At 40.0% G+C, this 25,649-nt stretch overlaps 1 protein-coding gene across 1 annotated transcript; it reads right to left on the minus strand.

The window, feature by feature from the left end:
- Positions 1-20,485: 20,485 nt before the first annotated feature.
- On the minus strand, positions 20,486-25,116 carry CIMIP1 (ciliary microtubule inner protein 1). Its single transcript, XM_059827411.1, has 4 exons — positions 25,055-25,116; positions 24,221-24,302; positions 23,063-23,161; positions 20,486-20,641 (listed from the first exon to the last, which is right to left on the minus strand). Exons 1-4 carry the CDS (start codon positions 25,114-25,116, stop codon positions 20,486-20,488), a joined length of 399 nt encoding a protein of 132 aa, XP_059683394.1.
- Positions 25,117-25,649: the final 533 nt, after the last annotated feature.

Raw genomic sequence — 25,649 nt, forward strand, 5'->3', positions numbered from 1 at the left:
CTGCAAGTTCTTTGGAATGCTCTTGTTAGGGTGATTTCCTAACAGCTGGCAACAGACCAGGGCGATATAGTTTAATGGATATTTCAAGGGACTGGAAATCCCTAGATCTTTAATCCAGTTCTGGCCCTGCCTGGCTTTATTGCCTCTGGCAGATCAGTTAAGGGTTATTTTATAAGTAGGGCTGTTTGCCTGCCATGGGAGGGTGCAGGCAAAGTTGATGTGATGTGCATGTAAGTGGCTAATTATGATTGTCCAGTGCTTGCTTAGCGTCTCCAACATTTTAAGCCTCAGGGCTTTGAAGGTTGGGGTTTCCTGAAGCCAGTGATGGGATGAAGGGCCTGGCGCATCTGCTTTCAAAGATTCTTAGTATCCCAGATTCCTTAGATGCTTTAAAAATAAAAGTACTACTGATGGTCTTTGTGCCTCTGATCAGTAGAAGGAAGCTGAGCTTCTGGTCTGTTTCCTGAGGGCTTATCAAGGACTCAGTGCTCCATCTTGAGCAGTTTCCATTGCTTTGCTTAAAGAGACATTTTTCCAAAGAGCTCAGCACTTCACTTCCAATTAACCACAGAAGAGGTGGTTCTCAGTGGGAACTGAGCACTCCTGAGAGCATGGCTCGCTGCCTTTTTGCTTGCAAAGCCCCGTGCACAGCCAGGAGACTCTACAAATAACTAACATGAGTTGTTCTTGTTTCCTTGTGTCAGAGCATTTTCTTTAACTGATACCAGGGTTGCTAGATAAATATCTAGGTAATTAGTGAATTTTGGCCTCAATACTTAAGTTTGTGTTCCAGATCAGTGCCTGGGAGTAGCCATATACAGAATGTGCTAAAAATCAGCGTCCTGTGGTGCAGCATTGTCTTTTATGAATAGGTGAAATGAGGATCAGAAAGATGCTGGCCATGAACTGGGATACCTTTAGTTTATATCCCTAAAGGGAGAGATTATGGCTAATGATGTGGACTAAGAATCGACTTGAATGCTCTGCTCCTGGCTTGCTTTGTGTGCACCGAATGAATGGAGGCAAGTTACATGGACCTAGTCCTGTAGGAAGGGTTGCAAGTACCCAAGCAAAGGTGCCCTATATTCCAGGAAAAAAACCAGGGGATCTGAATAGTGTTCCCATGTATGTTTCTTGTCAGATAGTCCCAGATAGAAATACAGAGTGATGTTCAGGGTAAGCACAGTAAGCGTGACATGGCAGGTGTCCAGGCGTGGGGCTGCCTAGCTCAGAGACAGATAGTTTAGTCTGTCCAGGGAATTGTTTCCCGGTGCTCACAATCCTCAGCTTCCTGGAAGTAAGTCCCTAAGCCTAGTTTCCATGTTAGTGAAGTTAAAATACTAACCTGGAATGCTTTAAAAATGCAGCTGCATCCCCTAAACACTTGTCTGCCTCATTCAGGGTGGAGGGTTGGATGGATGCCTAGACTGAAAGCAGGGCTTTGCGCCTGCCGCCGGACTATGTGCCGTTCTGAGTACAGCGTGCATGAACCAGGAATGGGGACCGAGAAATGAAAAACACCGATTCAATCTCTAGAGCCATCTAAGAAAAATATCCCTTTATTTCAGCTTTTTTTGTAAACTGAAAGGGCTTTGGGGTGATTGTTTTACTACTTTGTTGCAACTGCTTTCCTTTCCTTGCATTTAAAAGGTCACAACCTAAAGGGAAGACCCCTAGCCGCTGCTTTGAATTGCCTGAAGACACACAACAGAAGTTGCGGGAGCGGGGAGAGGCCGCGGTCAGCAGGAGAGGCCGTTCTGGCAACGGGGCCATGCACATGGTGGGGCAGCAGCAGCCAGCACGGCCCGCAGGACACGTGGGCCCTCTCATCTTCAGGTCTGTGTCGTGTTCACCGTTCCTGCATGAAAAATCGCTGTTTGCTGTTCTTGAGTCACATCTTTTCCGTTGCGTCCAGCTGTGAAGATAATCTACCCAGACTTTCAAAGGCAGCACCCCTCTATTCCTTCTGAATTGATGTTTGTACTTATAGTCTCTCAAATCTAAGATGATAAATACCTCTTATCTTTCAATTCCTTATTTTAATCAAGCAATAAAGCAGGGTCCAGGACTTCAGGCTATGGGAAGTACCACTTCTGAAGCCAGTTACTGTGATTCCGGAGGACACGTAGCAATGCTTACACATGCTGACATCAGTCTGAACAAATGAGCACAGAATTCCTTCGGTTTGAGGGGCACATTTATGGTATCATTTAAACAAAGTTCTCTTGAACAGGTTTTATGCTGATTATTAACTCTATGTGACTTAAATATATAGTTGTTTAATAACTGCTTAGGAGAATGAGAAGATCACAAATTTTATCAAAGTGATCAGTAGACAACATATAAAAAGATGGTGCTTCTGGCATTTTGCTGAGCAGTTGAATATTGTGAGCAGGATTATACAGAAAAGTCCTTAGAAATCCTTTATTCTTTCTTCCTATTGTCTGTCTAGACTGCCTAATCTGTACCCAAGCTTCTAGAAACAGAGAGAGGATGTGTAGTTGCTTTTAGACATTATGCAGCATGCTGCATAGCTCTGGTAAAAAACAGTGAATGTCATGTGGAGAAAACTGGGTGACCTCAGGACAAGGATGCCAGGAACGGCAGGAAATTATGTAGTATGTGATTATGTAGTTAGGGGCAAATATCAAGTATTTTTTGCTGGAAGCTGGGGATTCGTCCTTTGGAAAGAACAGAACAGAAGTCGCCAATGTGTTGCAGCTGGGAAATAGATTGGTGTCCACCAATCCAAAATTGTATTTGGGCAAATTAGAAGAGAATTAATGTCTGGGTGAGACAAGTCCTGGAACAGTGTGTGCTGTTCTGGTCAGGTGGGAAACGTGAACTCAAGATAGAAGAGACTCCTAAATTAACCAGGGGAAAGGAGAGAGTTCCTCTTCCTGAGAGGGCCAGGAGAGTAGGGCACAGCTGATAGAAAGGACCATGCAAGGATAGTATTGCTCTTTATCTAAGAGAATAAAAGCCAGGGAGGTAAACAAGCTATTTACACTGCAGGAAACTGCTGCAATAATAAGACCAGAAATCAGAATACGTTTTGCAGCTCTTGTTAGAGGAGCGGGGCAAAGAAACCTAACCAAACTTGTGTGCCTTTAAGAATGCTGTTGTGTGATATAACAGTCTGGAAAACAGTTTGGGCTGCATGGCAGCATTGCTGGATGCTGATTTTATTTGTTGCAACATTGTATTTGTTGCTTAAGGTTTCTACTCCAAAGAATAAAAATCAGATGTAGACAAGGCAGATAATATTGCCTATATTAAAGTAACCAGCTACGCTGTAGTATGCACCAGAAGTAAACATCGGGGAGACAGCTGACTGAGATGCAGAGCTCAGACAGAAATGCGGCTGTTGAAGAGACTAAGGCTCTGGATTCCGGAAATCCATGCTCAGCTCTGCCGCTGCTTCATATATGGTCTTGATAACTTGATTTCTGTCTTATACAGTATGAGGAATCCCTGCAAAAGTTGTTTCTCTATTGCACTAGTGTTGCAAAAGGGAAGCTGTAATAACAACCTTTTCAAAGAAAGGAAACAAACAGGCAAGCAAAAGATTTGTGCATTTTGCAGTGCAATCATTACTTTACCTTCTCTATGCTACAGCACAGGGAAAGGATCAGTCTCCAGAAGACTTTAGTGAGGACCTGTTAATGAACTTTGGTTCCTCAGATGAAGAAATAGGGAGATCATTATGGAGAAGAAAATGCACTAAAAATGCCTTGAGTCTAATTACACCCAATGCAGGACAAACATCGCAACTGTCTCCTAATATTAAGAAATCCAAAGCAACTCTTTTGGAAGGACTGTGGTTCCCCTGAATGCAAAAGGCAGTAAGTTAAATAAAGATGACAAGCACAGGAATAATTCATCACACATTCTTATCATTATCAGCCCACCCCCTTTCCTTGCCTGGGCAGACTCCCAGTATTGCTCACAGCCATTGTGCTGACTGCTGTTCCCCCAGAGCCTTGAGAAAGCTGAGGCTCAGCAAGCCTGAAACAGTCACTGCTGCTATTTAGAAATAGTCACTGTAGCCAGGGAGAGCCTTGGATGTCTCAGAACCGTCACCTTTGATACTTTCAAACATTAGTGAAATGTTCCCCAAACATTTCCCCTTTCTCTAGAAATGTTTCTAATTTCACCTGAGTTACACCCCAAACTTTGTCCCTCTGAGCTTCCCCATATGGATGCTGCAGAAAAGAAAGGCTTGGTGCTGCTGCCAAAAGTGAGATGCTATGAGAATGTGACTAATGGTGAATGGATGTATCTATAAAGGAGTGGAAGTATAGCAGAGTCTATGTGGCAGCATTAATTTTCAGGCATTTTGCTGCTTCATGTCCCAAGGCCCCCAGGTGAATGATGTGTTTCCCTGTGGATCCCACCCACCGGACCAAGAGCTGTGCTTTGCTTTAGGCACCAGACAAGCTTCTACCCCTGCTCCCAGTTCATAGCCCTGAAACTTCTTTGGTATTAAAGTCCCTTTCAATGAAGACGGAGAGGTAATTTCTTTTAAAATGCACCATTTGTTGATGGAACATCATATCTGTGGGGGTATGGGCCCCTCTAGACTCAGGCAACACCTGAGTAGCATTTTGTGCTCATGTGTTTTATCAAACACTCCTGGAAGCCTAATGCTACTGTTGATCTAGTCTTACTTGTGAAATATAGCCTACACCAGACACCCCTATGGAAACTGAATGTTGAAACTCGAAAGCAAAGACTTGTGATTACTTTGGCATTGCACAAATAACTTGTTAGCTCAGTGAATTTTTAAATAGAAAAAAGAGCAAGCTTGTTGTTGTACCTGTTCCATATTTATCAATAGACAACAGCAGTGCAGAACACTGTGGCAATCATTACATTCATTTCTTAAAGTGAATCAAATGAATAGAAATTGTTAAATGCCAGAGTACAATATAGCTTATAAAACCCAACAGGCATCAGGAAACTTGTACTGATTGGGCTCTTAGATGTTGTTTTCCTCTTGCTTAGGAAAGAGAATTGTAGTCAGCTTGCAATCTCCCCGACATTGTTCACGAAGGAAGCAGACAAAAAGTACCAATGAAACAGAAGGGCTGCAATTTAGTTAATTTTATGCAAAACACAATCAGCATTCAAACTGGGAGTTACCAAGCAAAAAAGTATTGATAGAGAAGCCAAAATATTCTCTGTGCATAAATGGTGAAATACTAAAACAAAATTTCAAAAAGACTCCTGGGTCTCATGTAACTGTTGGCCAGAGAAGATGCAAGGGTGAAGTTTGAAACTATCAAAGTAAAGAGGACTTCAGTGAGGCTGTGATTTAATCCCTGACACCCTAGGCCATGCCTCTACATGCTATGAACCAGTGCAGCTCTGGTGTGACAGAAGACCTTGCATCAGTAAGGAAAAAGAGCAACAACTTTGTCAGGAGATTCTTTTTCAGAAGAATGATTAGAAGAGAGATGGTTGCAAAGGATCTGTGCTCGGGTGAGGATGGAGAGGGAAAAGCAATAAGGAGGGGTAGTAAAGGACAAAGAGAAATGGAAAGAACTGGAGAATGTAATTGTGAATGTGACAGCTATGCAGGGATCCGCTTTCTAGTCCTGGAGGCCCCCAAATTGATGGTGGTGGACATTGATGTCCCATTTAGCATTTTACTTGGTATGATAAACTTCTGTTAGCATTGAAGTTAACTAAGACTAAGTGGACATAAAGTATTTTTGTACAGAACAATGTGCACTCCTCTTTCCCAAACTTCATGCACCCCACTGAAATTTTCTGATTAACCAGTCTGTGGGCCTCAAAACCCTGAAGGCTTCGGTCCAGTGTGCTTAGTCCGTCTCTGCCTATAGTAGAACCTGTGTATGCATGCTTTCTCTGCCTTCATTTTTTTGAATTTGCAGTGTTCCTTGAGTTGTAACCACCAACTGTGTTCAAAGACAACCAGAAGTTGGTTGTGAACCGTGTCTGAGGATCATGCTGACCATTAACATTTAGAAATGATAGTGGTTTGCAGAGGGAAGCCAAAAGCTATTCACTTTCTAGTATGCTTCCAGCATCCTGTTTAGGTTGGTCTAATGCCTAACCTAGGCTGCAATTGAGGTTAGTGCTTTGGTTTTCCTTCAAGTTCCAGTTCTCCATACACTGTTCTGTTTACAACATTCGCTTGACATAACTGTCTGGTATGGTTTGACGGTGTTTTGCTAGAATTCCTGTGTGCACAGAAGCTAATAAAGGAACTGTCAACTCAGAAAGACCATCTTAAAATATGGTCCTACTGGCTTGGGATAAGAAACGCAGAGATTCCTTGTCCAAGCCTCTTCCGTGGAATTTGCGACGCTATTTCAATTCCTTTGGTTTCCAGTAACCAAACAACCATCGGGGTCAAGCAAAAGTCAAGGTATAAAAATTCATCATTATGAGCCTCCTTACCTATAAGCTAGCCATATGTTAGAGGAATGATCTGGACTATAGCAGTTGTCTGATATCTCTTGATGAGTGTTTGCATGCATAATTCAAATGTGTGCATGTGTTTGTATTCCACCTTGTATTGATTGAATTGGTCTCTGATAATAAACAGTATAAATAAATCAGATGGGAGTTAAAGCATTGATGTGCTGTATGGGGGGAGGAATTACATTCAGTGCAGTGACCTTGAGCAAAATGTAATTTCAAAAATGCCTTAAATATGCTGATGACATAAAATAAGGCTGAGGAGTTGGAGGGGCAGGAGGGTAGGGGACAGAGGAACAAAACAAACTCATTCAAAATTATTTGGATTTATCAGGATTACAGGCAGATAAGTGGCTTATGCAGTTTATTGTAGGGAAGTGTGAGGTATTGAGGCCAGGGACCAAAAGTAATCAGACTCTAGTCGGAGTGAGAGCAGTGCGGAATACAGATCAGAGCACGGCAAAAAGGGCACATGCAGCACTGGGGGAAGTCTCGTCTAAGGTGAATAGCTGTCTTGATGCTTCTTTTCTTACAGAGCTCAGCTCTACAGCTGTGCTCACTGCGTGGCCGAGAAATGGCTGGTCCTGCTAAAGAGGTTCCTGTTCAGCATTGTCAATCCATGAACTGGCTTATAAATGAGAGCTGGGTTTAAAATGATCTTTCTCTTTGAAGATCTCTAAATACAGTTGTACCTCTTTTGGGGAGCAAACCAAGTGAAGCAGAGAGGAAGATGGAGGGAATATAGCCATGCCAACATGAATCAGAGGGACAGAGTCAGGTCTTGTCTATCGGTGTAAAAATACGCAGGAATCCTTTCATGCTGGTTTGATAAGGCAAAAATCCTTCGAGGGCTATAAGATGCCTGTCTGCTAGTTGCAGATGAGTAGAGGAGAATCTGTTTTGATGTTACAGGAAACATAAACTGTAACCATATGATAGTCCTTCACACTGACTTTAGACTAGAAAAACTTTAAAAAATTATTGTTTCAGACTAATGAGCACCCTGCTGGGCCACAGTAAAGGAAAGAGAAATTGGTGAATCTTTCCAGTTGGCTAATCTGGAGGTAGAGTCCGTGGTTTTGAAAGTACTTGTTTTCTTCTGGTTTTCTTTCCTTCTTTTTAGTTCTAATGTCTGTTTTCATTTTTAAGATGTTTCATTTGTCCCCTAAATGGTAAGCTTTAGTTTTTTCTCAGTTGTGGCCAAGTAGCTTTTGAAACCCAATCAAAGGCAGAAATAATAAAAGGAGAGCTCTCTGCACTGAAGTCTGTTGATGTCCTCGCAGCTTTCTTCATTCTGTTAGATAACATATTAACCACCCCTGTTTAAGAGTGCTTTCTCAAACTTGACCCATATCTCTAAACATAATTTTTACACTTATTTTTCACAGAACAAATTAGATAGTTGAAAATATAATCTTCCTGTCTTACCTTTTACTGCCCCGATTTCATTTATATCCAGAAAGTTCCCAGTAGTTGTTAATTTCCAGTATCTTAATACCTCGGGCATATCAGTAACATACAGACTTCTCTTCTCCTTTGAGTCTTCCTTACTTGGTGTTGCATTAGATGGAAATCCATTATTGTCTAGAAGCCATAGCTGCATGTGTTATGTTTGCCATAGTCAAGTAAGGCAGAGAGGAGCTACAGGGAAAACTGAACTGGAAAGGACAGAAGCTAAGGGAAGTCACAAATGATAACTTGATCTCATATCCTAATGCTTATGTCATATCAGAATTGAGCCATGAATGGGGAGGGGTGGAAGAATCCTTGGGGAAATAAGAGATGCGCTTGGAATTTTTCCTTTTCTGAGTCTCTTCAGGCTTTTGTGGCCTCTGATTAACGTGCTGCCCAGTTCAGTGTCGCTGCCTGGGATATTGCAAGCATGCTGGATGTGCTTTGATATGCGCTCTAACCCCACCCAGAAACATACATCTTCTGTGATCACTTATGTTGTAATAATAATAATAATAATGAAAGAAAGATGACCTCCATGTATGTACCTGTACCCCATATTTCTGTTATCCATTGATTCTCCACGGCAAATGGTTGGTGTTAGTTAGAATCTGCATCCCTGGAGTTCTGTTGTCAGTTTGGGCTATTGTCACACACTTAGCTAATACCCTCTAGTAATTTTATTTCTTATTCACATGCACACTTAATGTCCTTAGTCATTAGACTGAAAAATGTTAACCTTGTCATAGCTAGTGACTGGAAGCAGAAAAGTCCATTTAATTCTCAGGGGAATGAATTCTAATTTTCTGCTTGTCAGAAAGTGACATTTTACATATTTTTCTCTTTTTTTCCACCAGTTTAGTGCTAAATTTAAATGTGTGTGTCACAGGAATAGACCTTTTGTCTGTGCTAAACACCCCAAATCCTTGGCAGGTATCCAATGTATAAGACTCTTGACCAATAGCTGCTGCTAGAGCTCATTTCATGCACTGAAGAGAAGGAGAGGTGAGAATGAAAAGTTATAGATAAGCGGTCATTGCAGAGGGCACATTAGCATTGCATGTCAGAATGCATGTTCTTTCCTGTAGAAAATATGGATGAAAAGTAGCTCATCTGGAATACAATATCCAATGAAGAAACAAATTATGTTAATCAAGCAGGCTAGTACTAATATTTGTCATCAAGATGTGACACCTTCTATTTAATGTCACAAACTACTGGGAGCTTTTGAAAAATGTACTGGTTGGAAGGCAAGTTGTCTACAGATATTGAGTTCAGTGTTCTATGAAAGGGAATGGCTTCTGTCTTGAAAAATAGATGGCATTTATGGCAAAGAGAAATAATCCTCCCACAGATTACAGCTGTTCACTGCATTGTTGTGCTGGTGGTCTTATCTCATCAGTGGATATTTTATAAGGTTGTTTTGTGTTTTTTTTTTTTTTTTGAAACATTTCCATAAGGCTGTTTTGAGGAGGACATTGTGTGCTGGGAGCTGGATGTATTTTGAGAAAGAGATACCACTACAAAGAACTCTGAGTCTAAATTGCAAAGATGGATGAAGTAAAAATGAGGGATGGTTATTCTGCTTTTTACAGATGGGAACTGAAGCAGGGGAAAGTGACTGTTGTGGCCAGTCACCCTGGGAGTCTGTGGAATTGCATCCTGATCTTTGAAGTCCAGTTCCAGTATCTTTACCATATATTGTCTTTCTGTTCCCTTGCTGCTGAATGTAGATTTAATATGCACATGTGTAATGAGCCAAACATGTTCTGCATATGTTTAGCCAAATTCTGACCTTAGGGACATGAGGCAAGCTCTCCCTTATCTAGTTAGGAGTGCTTTCATGGCTGGGCTCAACCCAAGGAGTGAAAAACAGTGTTGGCATTTAGTTTATGAAACATCCGCCTCGTGGGCTTGAAGTTCAATTAATCTGCCTGTTTGGTGTTTTAACAAATTTGAGCTTCACTGTGAGTCCTGGAGAAGAGATGGTAGGCCAGTGGGTAATAAACTGCATGGCTGATTGTCTGACCTCTTGTATTGTCTGCGCACCAGATGCTCATTAATGATTAGCATGTAACAAATTAATAAATCAATACCACAAACAAATAAACCATCCATTACAGTGGTCTGTCAAGTCAGTGTCTCCTCTGGGAGAGGAGAGAGAGACATGCAGGCATTACATTCTTCACTGTACGTAAATGCCTCTGGACTATGTGCTATCTTGACACCTTGCAGATACGATGTACAGATGAGATTCATTATATTCCATGGGTAATTTGATATGTGCTGAAAAAAACATCTGAGGTTTTTTGCTTAGTTTTGTTCTATGCAGATGTTCTTGAAGGGAAGGGTGAGTGGTCAGCACAGTAAATGTGGGCTCAGGAGGAACAAGTTCAGTATGCTGTCTTCCTGTACAGCCTGGGCGTCTTGCCTTGAAGGGGTTATCCACACTGACTAATTTAGACAACTACCTTTGAAGTCTGAAGATAAGACCTTATTGCCCAAGCTCCCTCTGTAGCTTTGTGGAGAAAGCAAGGATCCTGTAGTGTATCATTTAAAGGTCTGACTTTGGATTCCAGTCCTGAATCATGATCAGAGAAGTTTAAAATTAATCCATGTGAAATATCAGATATCACTGACTTTAGTCTCTCTGAGCCAGAAGGAAGCAACAAATTGAGTTACTGTGTTGTCATCAATAGGCTGTTAGAAGCACAAAAATCTTTGTACATCTGGCCTTGTTTTTCAGAAATAAAAACCATTTAAAGGTGTTGTGATACATTATGGAATACAGCTAATTAATGCCCTTGTAACAATCAAAGAGAGATTCAGACAGAATTCAGAGGTGGTTTCCAAATCTGTACAAACACCTCCAAATCCAGAATGGGACAGGGGAGTAAATAAATTCCTGATTGGCCTGACTGATTTCCTCCTTACATAGGAAGTGTGTATGTACTCCTGTGCAGTTCTTTGGACATGATTTATGTAGTCTAATAAATGACAAGTATATGTGTGCATAATTAGAAGGGACAATAAAGAAAAACAGTTGATGGAATTGAATTATGCATAATAAAGCTGTAATTTTATAGAGAAATCTGTAGTCATCAGGAGAGAAAGTGAAGCTTGCTCGTTTTATTAGCGTTGTGAGAGACCTGAGCTGGAACTACAGTCTTATAAACTTCAATATTTTATGATGTTTTACAAAGAACTTATTTTCTAACTCTTTATTTCACCTATTTGTGGGCCTTTCCTAAAGCAGCATATCCTGCACTCTAATCTTACTGGCCTCCTAACCTTTTATGCTATTCTGGCTCTGCAGTCCCTGGGTCAACTGTTGTCTAGGCTTAATTGAAGAAGCATTTGTGATTAACTATGGCTGTAAATCTGTTCTCTGCATTTTGGACAGATAGGATCCCACCTCAAGTGGCGACTTGATTAGAGGATCTGGGAGTCAGCTGAAGTCTAAATTCAGAACTGTTTATAGAAGCACAGACCTGGGGAGGTTCACAATCTAGTCCAGCGCTGGCAGATGGTAGGTCTGATGTATTTTCTGTCAGGTATCCAAAACCCACTGGGTTTAGGTGAGACCAGATGAATAAAACAACCTTTTGGAACCTGAGGTATAGGACAAACTCTGAAAACTAGCTGTCACCTGGCCTTATGGGGACCCTTCCATAGGCATAGGCTTACACGGCAACAGTGTGTATTTATCTACTTTTTCACATTAAAACATGTGAAATTCATCAGTACAGAGCCCTTCTTCAAAACAGAAAGGGATTTGGCTCTCTAGGTTTGAAGACCCTTTCTTGTATTCGGATGCTTTTATCACATCCATGACTACTATCTGCCATGTGCATTAATACAGCTCCAAAACAACTAGACCAACTCTGCAAAATACACACATGAAACGAATATAAAATACATTACAAATAATTGCAGTATTTATGTAATTTGGTGTTTTCTGTGTTCCACAAAACCTCAACAGATTGCTAACTCCAGCAGAACCAGTAAGCTGATAGGTGCACACAGCAGTACAGAGTCTGACTCCCCAGTGGAAAACAGTATGAGCAGAACCAGCCTGGTAATGCCCGTCACCATTGGCAGTTAATGACTGATTAGCAATGACTCCAATGGTGCAAATGAAAGGAGAATTAAAAGCAGATTTAGGCAATCCTTTCTCCTTCTTGAGTCCTTTAAGTGTAAAATGCTGCACAAATGCAGGAGGGACATTTTAATTGTGATTTGCTGGGTATGAAGAAGGTTGTTCCCTCTCAAGTTAAATAGCACTGACCCAAGATGAAGGAGTTAGTTTCAAGCTGTCTATTGCTAGTGGCTATCTCATTAAAATGCTTATTTTCTCAGCACTCCTACATTAAACAAATAGGGGACAAACAAACATGGTGAAAAACCTGTTTTGGTCAGAACCAAGGTGAGAGCTAGCGAAATTGGTCTTTTCTCATTTGCATACAAGTAACTCAAATTATTAAGGACATAGCTTCTAGGAAAACAAACATCAGCAGTGCTCCTTGAGAGCCAGTTATTGTCTAGTTTGCACTGCAATGTACTCCCTTTACCCTGGCACTGTGCCCTGGCCAGAGCTGGCTCAAGACTCCCCAGAAGTGTAGGCTAAAGTGTATTTTTCTGCCTTAAAGATTCAGGGCCCATCTCCTGGTGCTCTGCGCTGCAGGGAAAGAGCAGAGAGTGTCAGAGCTCTCCTTCCTCCCAGTCCCTGAGCCAGCAGCATCGCTACTCGATATACCCTCATTTTTCCTGTGACAGAAGCAGCACACTCAGGACTTGTGCTTAAGCAAGAAGGGCTATTTTGTTGCCCCTAAGCATGTGTTGCTACAGAGAGCTCCCAACTTTGCCTGTGACTACAGCCAGGAAGGAAATGAGGTGGGGGACAACATTTCTCTGCCCAAGTGAACCAATAAACAGTGTCCCTCCCCACTTTCTCTCCAGACTGCCAGCTGTATCTTGGCTTCTACTATGAGACTGTAAATATGTGGCTTTTGTTCATTAAGCAAATACAATGCTAAGATGGAAGCTGTAATGCACATGATGGGGAGCACAAGAAATTACTACAGCTTTCATTTTAACAAAGGACATGACTGTGCTCTGGCAATAAAAGCATAATGGCTGCTTAATTTTTCCAGACAGGGACTGCAGCTCACTGAGGTTTTTTGGGCTCTTGCTTTGTTTTTGGTTTTGCTCCAGCTTTTAAGGATGAGAATGTTGTGTCTGACGCATGTCAACAAGCAAAGGAGATTCACTAGCATAGCTGGGTTCATCTTGCTCCCCGGTGAGGAATAAAAGCATTAACCGTCTCTCACTTCAGGAGGAGAAGGGGGGGCTGTTTTCAGCCTGTGAGAAGTGAGAAGGCATTGTCAGGTTTAGGTCAGGCTGGAGCACAGGGCTGCGTGGCACTCTCAGCAGGACAGATTAGCTGGGTGTCACACGGCAGCCTGGAGGCATCATTCGGAAAAAGCAAGAGGCAGAAGTGTATGTGCGCAGGGTGGTGGGGGGTGAAGTCTGCCATGTCTTGTTTTGGTGCAAGGCTGTTCTCTACAACAATGATCTTTCTGGAAAGCAGATTCAGGAAAAATGGATTGAATAAAGAGCCTTTGTCAAGGAAGCAGGGAGAGAAAATGGCCACTTCTACACTCCCTATATTAGAACTCTAAACAATGCTGTTATCAGAGCTGTTAGAAACATTGCTTAACAAGGGGCCTGCCCAGCTGCGTTTAATCCCAATCTGGTACTTGCAAGGCCTGATCCTCCAGTTAATTGCACCCCGTGAAGCTGGTGTCAGCAGAGCCACCTAACTGAAAAGGACAGGGGGAGGAATGAAGATTCTTTCTGTTCTGTTTATTTCTTCATGGTTGCATCTATTTTTGTCCTTTGAAGGTCTCAGATGTATTTGAATCTTTAGTTTATTTCACTCTTTAGTAAAGCAGGTAAAGCATGGAGGGGGAAAATATGAGGTAAAGTGCTAAATTCAAAATTGAGTCAAACCTGGGCAATATACACAACCTGTGACCACAAGGTCTAATTTACATTAATAAAAACACGTTGTACTGACTAATCACTTCAAAATTTCAGCCAGATTTCAACATAGCTATGTAATTGCAGTGTGCATCTCACCTAAAACAGGATGCATAAGGTTATCACATGATAAAGAAACAATAGAGCTTGGAATAAGAGACCTAGTGAGCTGCCTCACAATGAAAACAGTAAAACTGCATCTCCATTATTATAATAAATTTCCTGGACTTCAGGTTTACCGATGTAATCCCTCCTCTCCATTCCAAAACAATTAGATGAATAAATACAAACTTGAAAATCCCTAAAACAGTAGCTTGCCTCATTATTGCAATAAGTATGCAATGGACATTGAATGGCGATAGAGTTAAGGTCCTTTGACTTGGAATTAATTCAGAGCAAGCCTTAGCAACTTCAGTGGGGTAAACTTAGTATTTGCCTGTGTCTGATCTAAAGTTTGGATAGGCATCCAAGTGTTCAAAGTTTTGGGTGCCGTAGGGCTTTAGATATGCTTCAATATGGTTTGTAGTACAACACGGAAAATGCTTGAGGAATATGCAAGGAACCCTGGGATGCTGCTGTCTTCTGGGTCTTACAGAGATACAGGAAAGGAGGACTGGAAGGAACTTGGAATGATCTTCCATTTTAGCCCTCTGCCTGTGGCAGCATCAGCTTACACCTGTACCATGTAATATCTTTATGCTGATTATTTTCAAAAGTAAACCTAATATTTGGAATTTATTTATTTATTATGGATCATTTTAAATTGCGGAAAAATGAAGCAAAAACTTGGTCAGAGTTTTCTTAGTTTGTTACCAGGAAATTAAAAACTTAATATTTACTGAAAAAAAGAAAGAAATGCACCACTCTTGTGTGAAATATGATTACCTTTTTCTCAGCTATCATTAAAATCCTGAGCTTTTTGTTACTGACAGAAGTCAGGAGTAACAAACTTAAATGATATAAAAGGTATGACAGGTAATTATCCTCAGAGATACTCTCTAAAAAAGATACTTTAATGTATTGTACTATAACGTACCTAGCACATCTCTTCCATAAAATGTAACCTCTATTATGCATTTCCAAAGAGTAGGAAGCGTGCTTATTCTAAGCTCGGATTTTTCATATGCTCTCATTTCTTAAAAAAGAAAAAAAAAGCACCAAGAAGTAACAACCAGCCTTTGAGCTATAATTTCCTGTGCTGTTGCTAAACACACAGTGAATTTTTTCTACTTTTAGAAGGTTTATTAAGGCTGTGCAATGTTACTTTTGAGATCAGTGTACTGATTTAAGAATAACTAAAGCATTATAGGCTGGCAGAATTTTACACTGGGGATCAGACATAATGATGCTTATTGCTAACGTGCTTTACAACCTTTTGAAGTCAAGTTGTTCTGAAGAATATGTTGCCTCATGTGTTCAGCCAGAATTTTGCATGTTACAGTAAATACAGCTGCATTTGCTTAGATGATAAGGAATTAAATTAACCTGCTATGCTTACTTTTGTACTTATCAGATGGTCTCACCCCATCTCATCCTTCTCTAAACATCTGGTGAACTGCCTCTCTAAATGCTGAGATGCTGTCCATAAGCTACAGCATTGCGTGGTGGCCATTTGAAGCCATGGCAGTTCGTGGATGGTGCAGAGGAAAATGCAGACACTTCAGAACACGCTTCATGAACACAACCTCCAGTTTCTGTGCAAGCCTTGTGCTAGATGTCCAGTGGCTCACCACCATCCTGGGATGGTTTTGGACATTTCACACTCTGTCAGAGCCTGTAAAACCCAGTGCTCAGACTGATAAGTGTGTCTTACTTCAAAGGTGGCAACACTACATCTTTCTGCACTAAGATGAAAAGCTGCCCTGTGGTACCCTTCAGGTTGTATCAGACAATTTCCAGTTGGAAACTCTTATGGAAATAAATCCACCACTGAGGCATACAGCAAAGAGCATTCTTTTAATGTCTTTGACCTCTTCTTGGTGTAAAAGAGCAAGTCTTGAGATGTGTGTGAGCAGCCTGAAACCCTAAGGTCAACATTATTTCCTATTATATATATATATTATTTTCCTATTATATATCTGACAAAAATAACGACCCTTTCCAGTGTTTTGTTTCACTGGTGCAAAATGAATCAGATTTGTCTTGTTTTCACAAAGTTTCTGGGTTTGTTTTGAACTTATTTCTCAATACTGCTGGTCTTTTCCATGTATGATAGTGCAGACTGAAGCGGCAATGTTTTGTTCATTGGCAACCTGATCAGTTTCACAGCACAACAATATCATTTTCCAGTACAGTTAAATTTATTATACTATGGTCCTATGAAATGGTTTGACATGCTTTCAACTAGTTAAATGACAATTTGATGGGCTGTGAAAACCACAGGAGTCAGGACAAAGGTTATAGTCTGTGAGTGGGCCTTATCTGTCTTGCTACGCTGACACACACAGTTTCAAGGGAAACTAAATACAACACATTTAGGAACCTAGTGCAAGAAGTGACCTAGGCTGGGCTTCATATAGGAGTAGAGATTTCTGGTTGCCAATTACTATGTTGGGCTAGTGTTTGTCGCTTTGGTACTTTGTAGAATGTGGAAGAAACCACAAAGAATCCTTCACTAAAGGGGGAAATGGTGTGTGTGAATAGGGAGCCTTAAGTCTCTGAAAAGAAAAAGAAAATCTAACTAACTAACTCCTCTCTGTTTTGTCAGGGAAACCATCTCAGAATTAAAGTTACTTCAGGCTGACAGAGTAGCCAACAGCAGGAACTGGAGGCAGTAGTTTTTGCACAGACTTAGGACTGCAGTGTGTATCCATTAGGATAGTCACAGTGTGTAACTTTGTAGAAATGTCTCACGCAGAATAGCGATCAGATCTATTCTCTAAGTGGCCACCTTTTACAGTAGCTAGATCAATTGGCTATGCACATGCTGTGGTTGCTTTTCATTTTGCTTCTTCCAAAATGTACACCACCACTTGTATGGTGACTGCAATTTGAGTAGTGTTGCTTATTCAGAATTACTATCATCTAATCAAAACTCTTTATTCTCCAATGCAAAATGCATTTTAAATAAATAATAATCTTTCAACTCTGAGCTCCCTGTAAAATACCTTATATTAATGAAATTATAAATAGCAAGTTCCAGTTCTATGCCAGTTCTAACAGCAAGGAAAAGAACACATTGTGAAGGAAAACAAACCAGGTTTTTGTCACCCAATTTTGTTGTTTATACAGCAAGTGCTTGTGAGAAAGATAATTCTGATTTCATAGTTCTTCTACTTAAATACAACTGCCTCTACTATTATTTCATCACATACCCAGGAAAGTAGATGTAGGGACACATCCATGGTGGCAAGAGATGTATGGCTGACCTATTTTCATGTCTTGCTGTGGTGACTGTGTATCAAACACAGAAAAATTTTTGCATATGCAATTCTGAAAGCATCATCCATACTTTCTCTTTAAAACGAGCCTGTTACCAAAGAACAGTCAAAGGACAAGATGTCTTCAGTTTTCTGAAAAATTTTAGTCAACTAAGGAGGAATTGATATGCATGCCCCTTTGCTAATGTGAACCTTAGACCACCAAAAGCTTTACGAAAGACTACACCAAATGAAATTTAGGTTGAAGCATAGAAGACATCTAAATACACTTGCATGTTGTTTTCAAATTTTGGTTAAAAATAAACTGCATAACTTTTTATATATGTTTAGAAACTTCCCATTCTGTTCTCTGTTCTGAGTTGCACAGAAGCACAGGTCTAAGGCTTTTATATAGAATTAAAATTGTCTTGACTTTTGCTGCATTTTTGAAGTTATTTAAATTTGTTTTGAAGCATTTCCCCAGCATGTGCACTGAGTTTACTAACACTGTCTTGACCTTGGAGATGGTGTGATATTTTACGGTGTGCAGTGACATTTATGTGCCCAACTTGGCTCCAATAAATAGGTTAATTTCTGCAAATTAAATGCCAGGTTTGAAACATTACAAGGTAATTTAATAATTCTGTATCGGCCTTTTGGATTCGCAGTTGGGGCAGTTGACTGGGCAGTCCTTTGTCAGCTGCAAATCCACAACTGCTACACAATTTTTTCAAGTATAAAGGGTCAAACGAAAAGTGTTGGGAAAAGAAATAGTCAGGTTTATAGTTTCACATATTCCTGAACACCAAAACCCCAAATACATGGATCAATTGACAACTGACAGATTTATGCTAGAGGAATTAGTTCAAATTTTAGACAATACTGCTTACACATCCCAAATTAGGCTATATCAAAGTATCTCCTGGAGTAAAGCTACCTTAAATAATGGAAAGCATAATAAAAAACCTTACTGTTAGTACAGAGTTAATATTCAGGCATTGGGAATAAGATTCAGAAATGTCCAACTGTAGATGCTGGACAAAGTGTTTATTTTGGTTTTCAAAATCACACCATGACTTATGTGGATTTGGATTTCACTTCATCCAAACATCTACTGGATATTAGGTGCCAGCTTTGGTTCTTTAATACAACATTTTTTTAAAAAACAGTGGTCTTGAAGCTCCCCTTTCATTTGGCCTGAATCCATGTAGTTTTGTTTCTACTAAATTACATATTAATCTTTACTATACCTGTTTATGTAAATCAGGCAAGAATAAGAGGATCTATACATGACCTTAAAATAAACTGAAGAACCATATGATTAAAATAAATAGAGATACAAACCTAGCAATGACAAGAAAGCACACTGATTTACAATATTGTTCTTACAATTATCTTGTTTGTTCAAAGAACAGTTTACACATGTTATAGTTAGTAGCTAAACTGCAATTTAGCTTGAATTTCCAGAGTCTGATTCCAAGTTATTCTTTATTCTGGTTTTTAAGTAATGTGTCTGAAGTTACTTCTGCTATGTATTCTCATTCTTGGGTAACCTTTCCAAAGGATATGACTCACTTCTCCATTATTTGTAAAGAATACGGAAAAAGTAAAATATTATTATTTTGTGGGCATTTGGAACTGGATGTAAAAAAAAAAAAGGTGGGATGTTGATCATTGTGAGTCATTTCTTGGGAAGAAGGAAAGAACAAACACTAGCTGCTGACCTACTACTATGAAAGCCAAGGACTTACCGCTGATTCAAGAAGTAGATATTGATAGCTGCAGAATACAAAGGAGATCTTGCAGCAGGATTAAAGAAGAAAATCTTTCCTCTTCAAGTAATAAGGAGTTATAAGGAGCTGCCTGTGTTGATTTCTTGGAGGCTGTTATTTGTTTAAACAATTTTCTAGTTGAAACGTGTTAACCAACTAGAACTATATCCTGCACATGGTTGCTACAACTAAATGAGTTTCCTTCTGCGTTTCCAAAAGTCCTAGCAAATTTTCAGGTAGGTAATGAAGTGCAAGACTGAACTCCATAGCACTGAGGTAGCTGCACCAGTAACTCCCAGTGCAATCCCCTACTGTTTCTGAGGTTTTCATCAGTCCTGGTTGGTATAAATATTGGTATAAACAAAACTGAAGCAACATAAATACTTTGTAACACATTTGCATTCTGATCAACTCATTGAAAAAAAACTGTTTTGATACCAAAACTGATTTTTGAAAGTTACTTCATTTTGCTAAATGGCCTTCGTATGCTTTATTTATATCAATCAAGAAGCTGCACTGGGAACTACTCAATTACTTATGTGTGTAACTACACAAACTACCTGTAAAGCACACACATCACAAAAGACAATGCATTTAATAATTACGACTTAACTATACTTAACAATTTGCCTGTTTTTTTCAAGCTGCAGTGGACACACTATGATGAAGCCTGATAATTATCTTATGTTTTTTGTTTGTTTGTTGTGTTTTGTTTTTTAAATGAGGAAAGCTTCTTTCCAAATGTAAGGATGCATTTCCATGGCAGCTTGAGCCAATTTAAGTCATGCCTGCTGCTCTTCTCTGCCTCTTCTCTTCCCCTTTCTGTACAAAAGAGATGTTTTTGTGCCAACACAGGCACTTGAGCAACTCAGTAGTGAGCCAGTTCACAGTGCTGGTTGAAAACTAATTCTAAACACAGATTCCAATACTGGTAAGTGATGAACTGGGAATGAGCAGCAGGGTAGGATTGTCAGGAACATGGCAGTCTGTATTTATGTTTGAAAAAGCTGCTGTGAAACTGAGTCTGAATGGAGGCTTTCATGGAGAAACAATTATAAAAATGTGCTCTGTCATTAAAAAATAAGTTTTTTAAAGACTTCCAATAAATATTTTAAAATCATGGTGCTACTAATGCTCATAAAAGTAGTACCTGCTCTGTGATCTTTATATGAGTTTATTCATTGTTACATGTAAGTAAACCTGAAGCAGTGTTAACAGCTAGGATGCCATAGATTTAAAAAAATCAGTAACAAGTAAAATGCTATATTAAAATGTTTGCACTTTACCAAAATGATTGTGGATATTTACATAAATAGTTTTTAAAGGACAAACGTTTAACAGTCCACCAGTCCACTATAGAATGTTAACTTAGGAATGCAAATGGATCTATGTGCCTGTTTTTTCTTTATGTCAGTCAGAGGGCTCACATGGCCACTTCAAATCCTTAAAAAAGGTACCTTTGCAGCTTTGGATTTGAAAACCACGTTCAAGTTCCAACCCTGGAACAGCTGATCTCCAGCCAATAAATCCCTGGGTAGTCTTAGGTACTGGAGGAGATGGAATCACCTAGAATAAAAATAACATGTAGGATTCAATGATTAAAAGGTTTTTGATTGTAATTTCTGTCATGCAACATCCTCTTTTGTGCTGTAGTGTGGACGGAAATGAGAACTTATCAAAAGTAATGGGTTTAAATGCAATCATCTGATGCATTAATATCCTGAACACACACTGACATTAATGGAAGGAAAGAAGAGCTTCAAAAGATAGCCCAGTTGCGTGCAAGTTTGATTTATAATACGGGATAGTTTATAATTTAAAAAGTCATTAGAATAATTTAGGTCCCATTCTATAGCAAGGCACAGGGAAAGACAGAAGTAAACCGGCAGAATTCCAATGAAGTAACTAACTTTCATTTACCACCCTTCTAAAAAAAACCTTTTAGTGCCTAAATTGGTATGTATAACAGGAAATCAAAAGGCAAAGTTATTGTTTAGTAGTGTGTGTTAGCATACTTTTTTTTTTTTTAAGTTTTGCTCAATACCTTTCTAAGGGCTTTACATTATTAGGAGAAGAGTTTTATCTTCAGCTTTAGCATTTTTTCTTACAGAATAATAATAATAATAATAATAATCTTTAAAACTTGTTAATTTCTCTAAACAGGAGAAATAGCGCTTTATACTTGCTGTAATCTGTTCGGTAGCAATGCAGCTATGGAATAATAGTTTTGTGGCCAAATGCTAAAGATATTACCGACCAAGCTGGCTTTTGCATCAAGAACTACTTATTCATTCCACCTTCTTTCTACTTTAGAAGATGGGTAAGCATCAAGTTAATCTGCAACTAATCTAGCTAAAAAGGAAACAAAACAAAAGCCAACAGCCTCTGATCACTGACTGTGCTTACTTTGGCTGAATCATTTCAATTGGGCATGTTATATCATTTTAGCATCTGGGGATTTAGCAGAGAAATACACAGCAAGAGAACGTTTCAGTTCTCTTGCCAGAGTTGCTTCACTTTGTTCTTTGGCCAAGATTAGAAAATGTTTATGATATTTAGGTGGAGCAGTTCCTCTGAAAAGATAATTTTTATGGCCAAAAGTGCCACCCACTGAGCAGGATAATGAAGGAAATAATGTCCCACTTACTATCTAGGGGAAGGGACTATGAAGAAGCAATTATTAATCTAACCTAGAGAGAAGCACAGATATGGCGACTGTTACCATGAAGGTAAATGTGCAGAAAGACACATAGTTCTGACTAAGGACTTAAGAAACTTCACTCTGAATATGTAAAGGGTGACCTAAATCACAGCTAACCCTTATCTTCCTTAGCAAATAAAGATTCTGAGGTGAAATTGAAACTATGATCTGTTTCAGTACGCACAAGGCAATGCATGCTACTTTAGCAGCTGATAACTGTCTGTGTGGTTTGTTAACACACATACACCCTCACTGTGCTGAAGCAGAGGTAAACTTGACTGAAATTGGAGGCTTGAGATAAAACTGAAGAACAAGTAGCGCTAATGGCAGAAATGCTGCGATTTCATTTCTCTGCCACACTCAGCGCTAGCTCTTAATTTTTGTTTCAATTTAATCTCAGTAAAAGCTTTTACTACTTCCTCATCTTATCTCCCCACCCTTGGAATCCTTTGAAAGAAAGCTAGTTCAGCAAGTAGGAATTTCCAATCTCTTTGGTTTCCTTAATCTTCTCCAAGTGGACTAACCTTCCTTTTTGTTAGCATATTCTGCTTCCCCTTTTATGAATATGATCTTCTCCCAATATCACTGATTTAGCTGTCTGTATAGTCATCCTATTCACTGGTGATTCTGACACTGTGTATTTATAAATCAAACCATCAGTCACATTTGACTCTCATTTCCAGCTGTTTGACAACTTTTAGACTCAGAATATTTGAATATAAATCATATAAAATAAAATCAAACAGTTATGAATTGGCTCATTAGAACTGGCTTCTCCTGGCTAATCTAATTTGTGTCACTAAAGAGGACAGTGGCACTGTCTCTGCCAAAAAGAAGACTGTCTTAAATAAAGCTAGAAAAATGACTGCATCTTAACCAATAGTTAAAACTGAGAGTTAAGGTTATGATAAGCCTTGAAGACAGACTTGTATAAGTATATTTGAGCAATGAATGGTCAGCAGTCATAAATGGCTCTGTGAGCACTCCTCTGTACTAAGCTGTACAGTTGACTGTTCTGTTACTAGATGTCACAGAGGAGTGCATGGGGGAGGTGCTTTACAGAAAGATATTATGTGCAGTGAAAGCTCTGTGAACTAACAACCATATCCAAAGGGCAATTCCTTGTCTTAAATGAATGCTTTTAAAGCATTGCTCGGGTTGCAAATACAATTTACTTTGACCTTTAGTTAAAGGCCCACCTCTACAAGACAACTGATTTTTACAGCTTGTGTGGTTTCTTAAGACAGATATTGCTGTATTGCAATTTTAAAATTTAATTTTCTAACCTTAATATATTTTTCCACAGGTGTCACAGGTCGAACCTGCAGATGCTCTGGAAGCTGTATTTTGGGCTTTGTATTTTCTTTCTTTTCATCTTCAATCAACTAAAACCAAAACATCAACATTAAAAATTGGACTCTTTATCTTTTGAAGTATTCCGTAATATCTGATATCTACACCATTCCCCTCATTGTTGCATCTGAACTCCCTGTTCTTTCCATCTAAAACAGGACTGTTTATTGTAGTGCTTTGGAAATTACTGTAATGTACTTTTTGGTTTCAGAAAGTGATGTAATTCTGAATTTCAGATGAAAGGCTAAATATCACTGAGTGATTCTAACTCTTTTAACTACATCACTGGTTCAAAAAGGGCTAGAAATATATCTTATATGACCACAAAACAAATATTAATAAATGCTAAATACACGTGTTCAGCAGTAGCAACAATGCATAGTCTGTCAACTTTTCAGCTGTAGAACTATTAGTACTGTGCAAAGGTGGCATGCATGACAGACCATAGATATCAAGGATGGATGTTGAAGCCTAGAGGACAAAAGTTTTCAAAGGTGCTAACTTGGATGCCTACAGGAATTTTCAAAAAATCCTAGAACAGTTTAAGTACTTTTAGCCCCATGGAAAGTAGATTTATAACTATTCAGGGGCTGCATCAATCCTGTTCTTTAGCAACGAAAATGCCGTGATTCCAAATGTAACATTATGTGCTACTATATTCTAATTTCTAAACATCATTAAGAATAGACATCTCTCCAAATATTTTCATTTGTTGTAAATTCCCCCACTGAAAATTTAATTAGCTAGAACCTTTTCCCCTTGATTTTTAAACTACCATATGGATAGACAAAGGGGAAATATTTTCTTGTCAGTGTGCATCTAGTACTTGTTAACACTATTGGGAGTCATATTTCTCAAGAGAAATATATCAGAATATGCATAGCATATAAATTACCACTTGCCATATTTTATTCAGAGGAAAACTGACACTTTGGACCCATCTTAAAAGTAGTGCACTTGTTACATCGGAACCTAGCTTAGCAAAGCATACTCAGTACTCTTCTAGTCTTCTGTGCTCTCACAATTTTGTGTCCAGATAAATTTGTGTACAAGTAAATTTCATGTGCTGCTTATATACCATTCAATTTTACCTCTTCAAGAGGTGTTTTCAAGAATCCCCATTTGTGAGACCATCTTCTTGCAGCTTCTAGCTCACTTTCAATGTATTTTTTCCTGAAGCAGAGAAATATTTAAGATGACTGTGAAAGCTTTCATTAAAAAAAAAAACCCAAAAACGGAAACCCAACTACTAATGGCACAAAACAGAGCACTTTAGCATGACTCTTTAGACCTTTACCTCAAAACAGCAAGTTTATGTATGAGTTAACAATTGTCTGACTTGGAGGTAGTGGGCAAATATTTTCCATAGGTTGGAAATGAAATGGTACGTGTGAATGCACTTCCTTGCAAATTACGATTATGTTAGGAATTGGAGGAGGTCAAATTTGCTATGACACTTTTTTTGAAAAACTTGAAAAGTAAGCACCGACGTTCTTTCACACATACTTTCATTTACTATTGACTGATGAAATGACCCTTTGTCCCTCGCTCTGCCTCGGCCCTACTGCCCATTCCTCACCCAGAGGAGGGTGGAGGGAAACGCTGGAGCTCACGGGCAGCGCTGGCTGCTTCGGCCTGTCACTCACTGCTTTGCCTGGCCGGGTCAGGGCTGTGCCACGGGAGGGTACTAAAAACCGTGGGCTTTTTGCAGATGGCAGGCTTCTGAATGAGCACAGACTCTTTACAACACACGTGAAGTGAACATACGAACAAATTCCTTCAGCCTCCGCCCGCCTGAAAGTGGGCGCTGAGCGCGGAGCTGCCGGGGGAGGCAGCCTTGGGCGGGAGGGGAAGGAGGCGGCCGGAGAGAAGCAAAAAAGGAGGCCCGGGGCCGTCGGCTGCGAGGGGAAGGCCGGGGCCGTTACCAGCAGTTGTCCCGCGCTACGAAGTTGCACGACTGCGCCAGGTCGGTGCGCCGGTGCGCCATGTCCCGCGGCGGGCAGCGTCCCGCCTGCGCCGTGCGGCCGAGCGCCAGACCGGGCCTGGGCCTGGCGGCTTGGGCGTTGCTGGGCGACGGCAGCGGAGGCGGTGCTCGTGCGGGCGGCCGTTACAAAAGGGCGGGAAGGGCAGGCGCGCGCCCGTAATTGTTGTCGCTCTCCTGCGCTCCCTGAGGCGATGGTGTTCTGTGGCGGCGGTCCCTTCGCTTTTTTGTCCTTCTGTCGTCCCCCACACTGGGGAGTAATGCTCCTGGAGTGACACTATAACCGTGTCTCTCAGGTGAAAGGCTAAAAATGCCCATTCTATTTTTCTTTAGGTCCCTCAGGAAACCAGGGGAAGTGCACTTGGTGTTGTCAGTAATTTTTTGGGTGTGTCTTTGAGTATTTTTTTAGATGTTACTCAGTAGAAAAACGTGTTTGGATTAAGCTGATAGAAAGCTGTTACCTTGCTTGAGGCGTTAGCTGTATTTCAGAGGAAAAGGTGTTGTCTAAACCCTGTAACTTACGATTAGCCAGGTTCCCC

This window comes from Gavia stellata, chromosome 20, assembly GCF_030936135.1.
Source record: "Gavia stellata isolate bGavSte3 chromosome 20, bGavSte3.hap2, whole genome shotgun sequence".
NCBI classification, from domain to species: domain Eukaryota; kingdom Metazoa; phylum Chordata; class Aves; order Gaviiformes; family Gaviidae; genus Gavia; species Gavia stellata.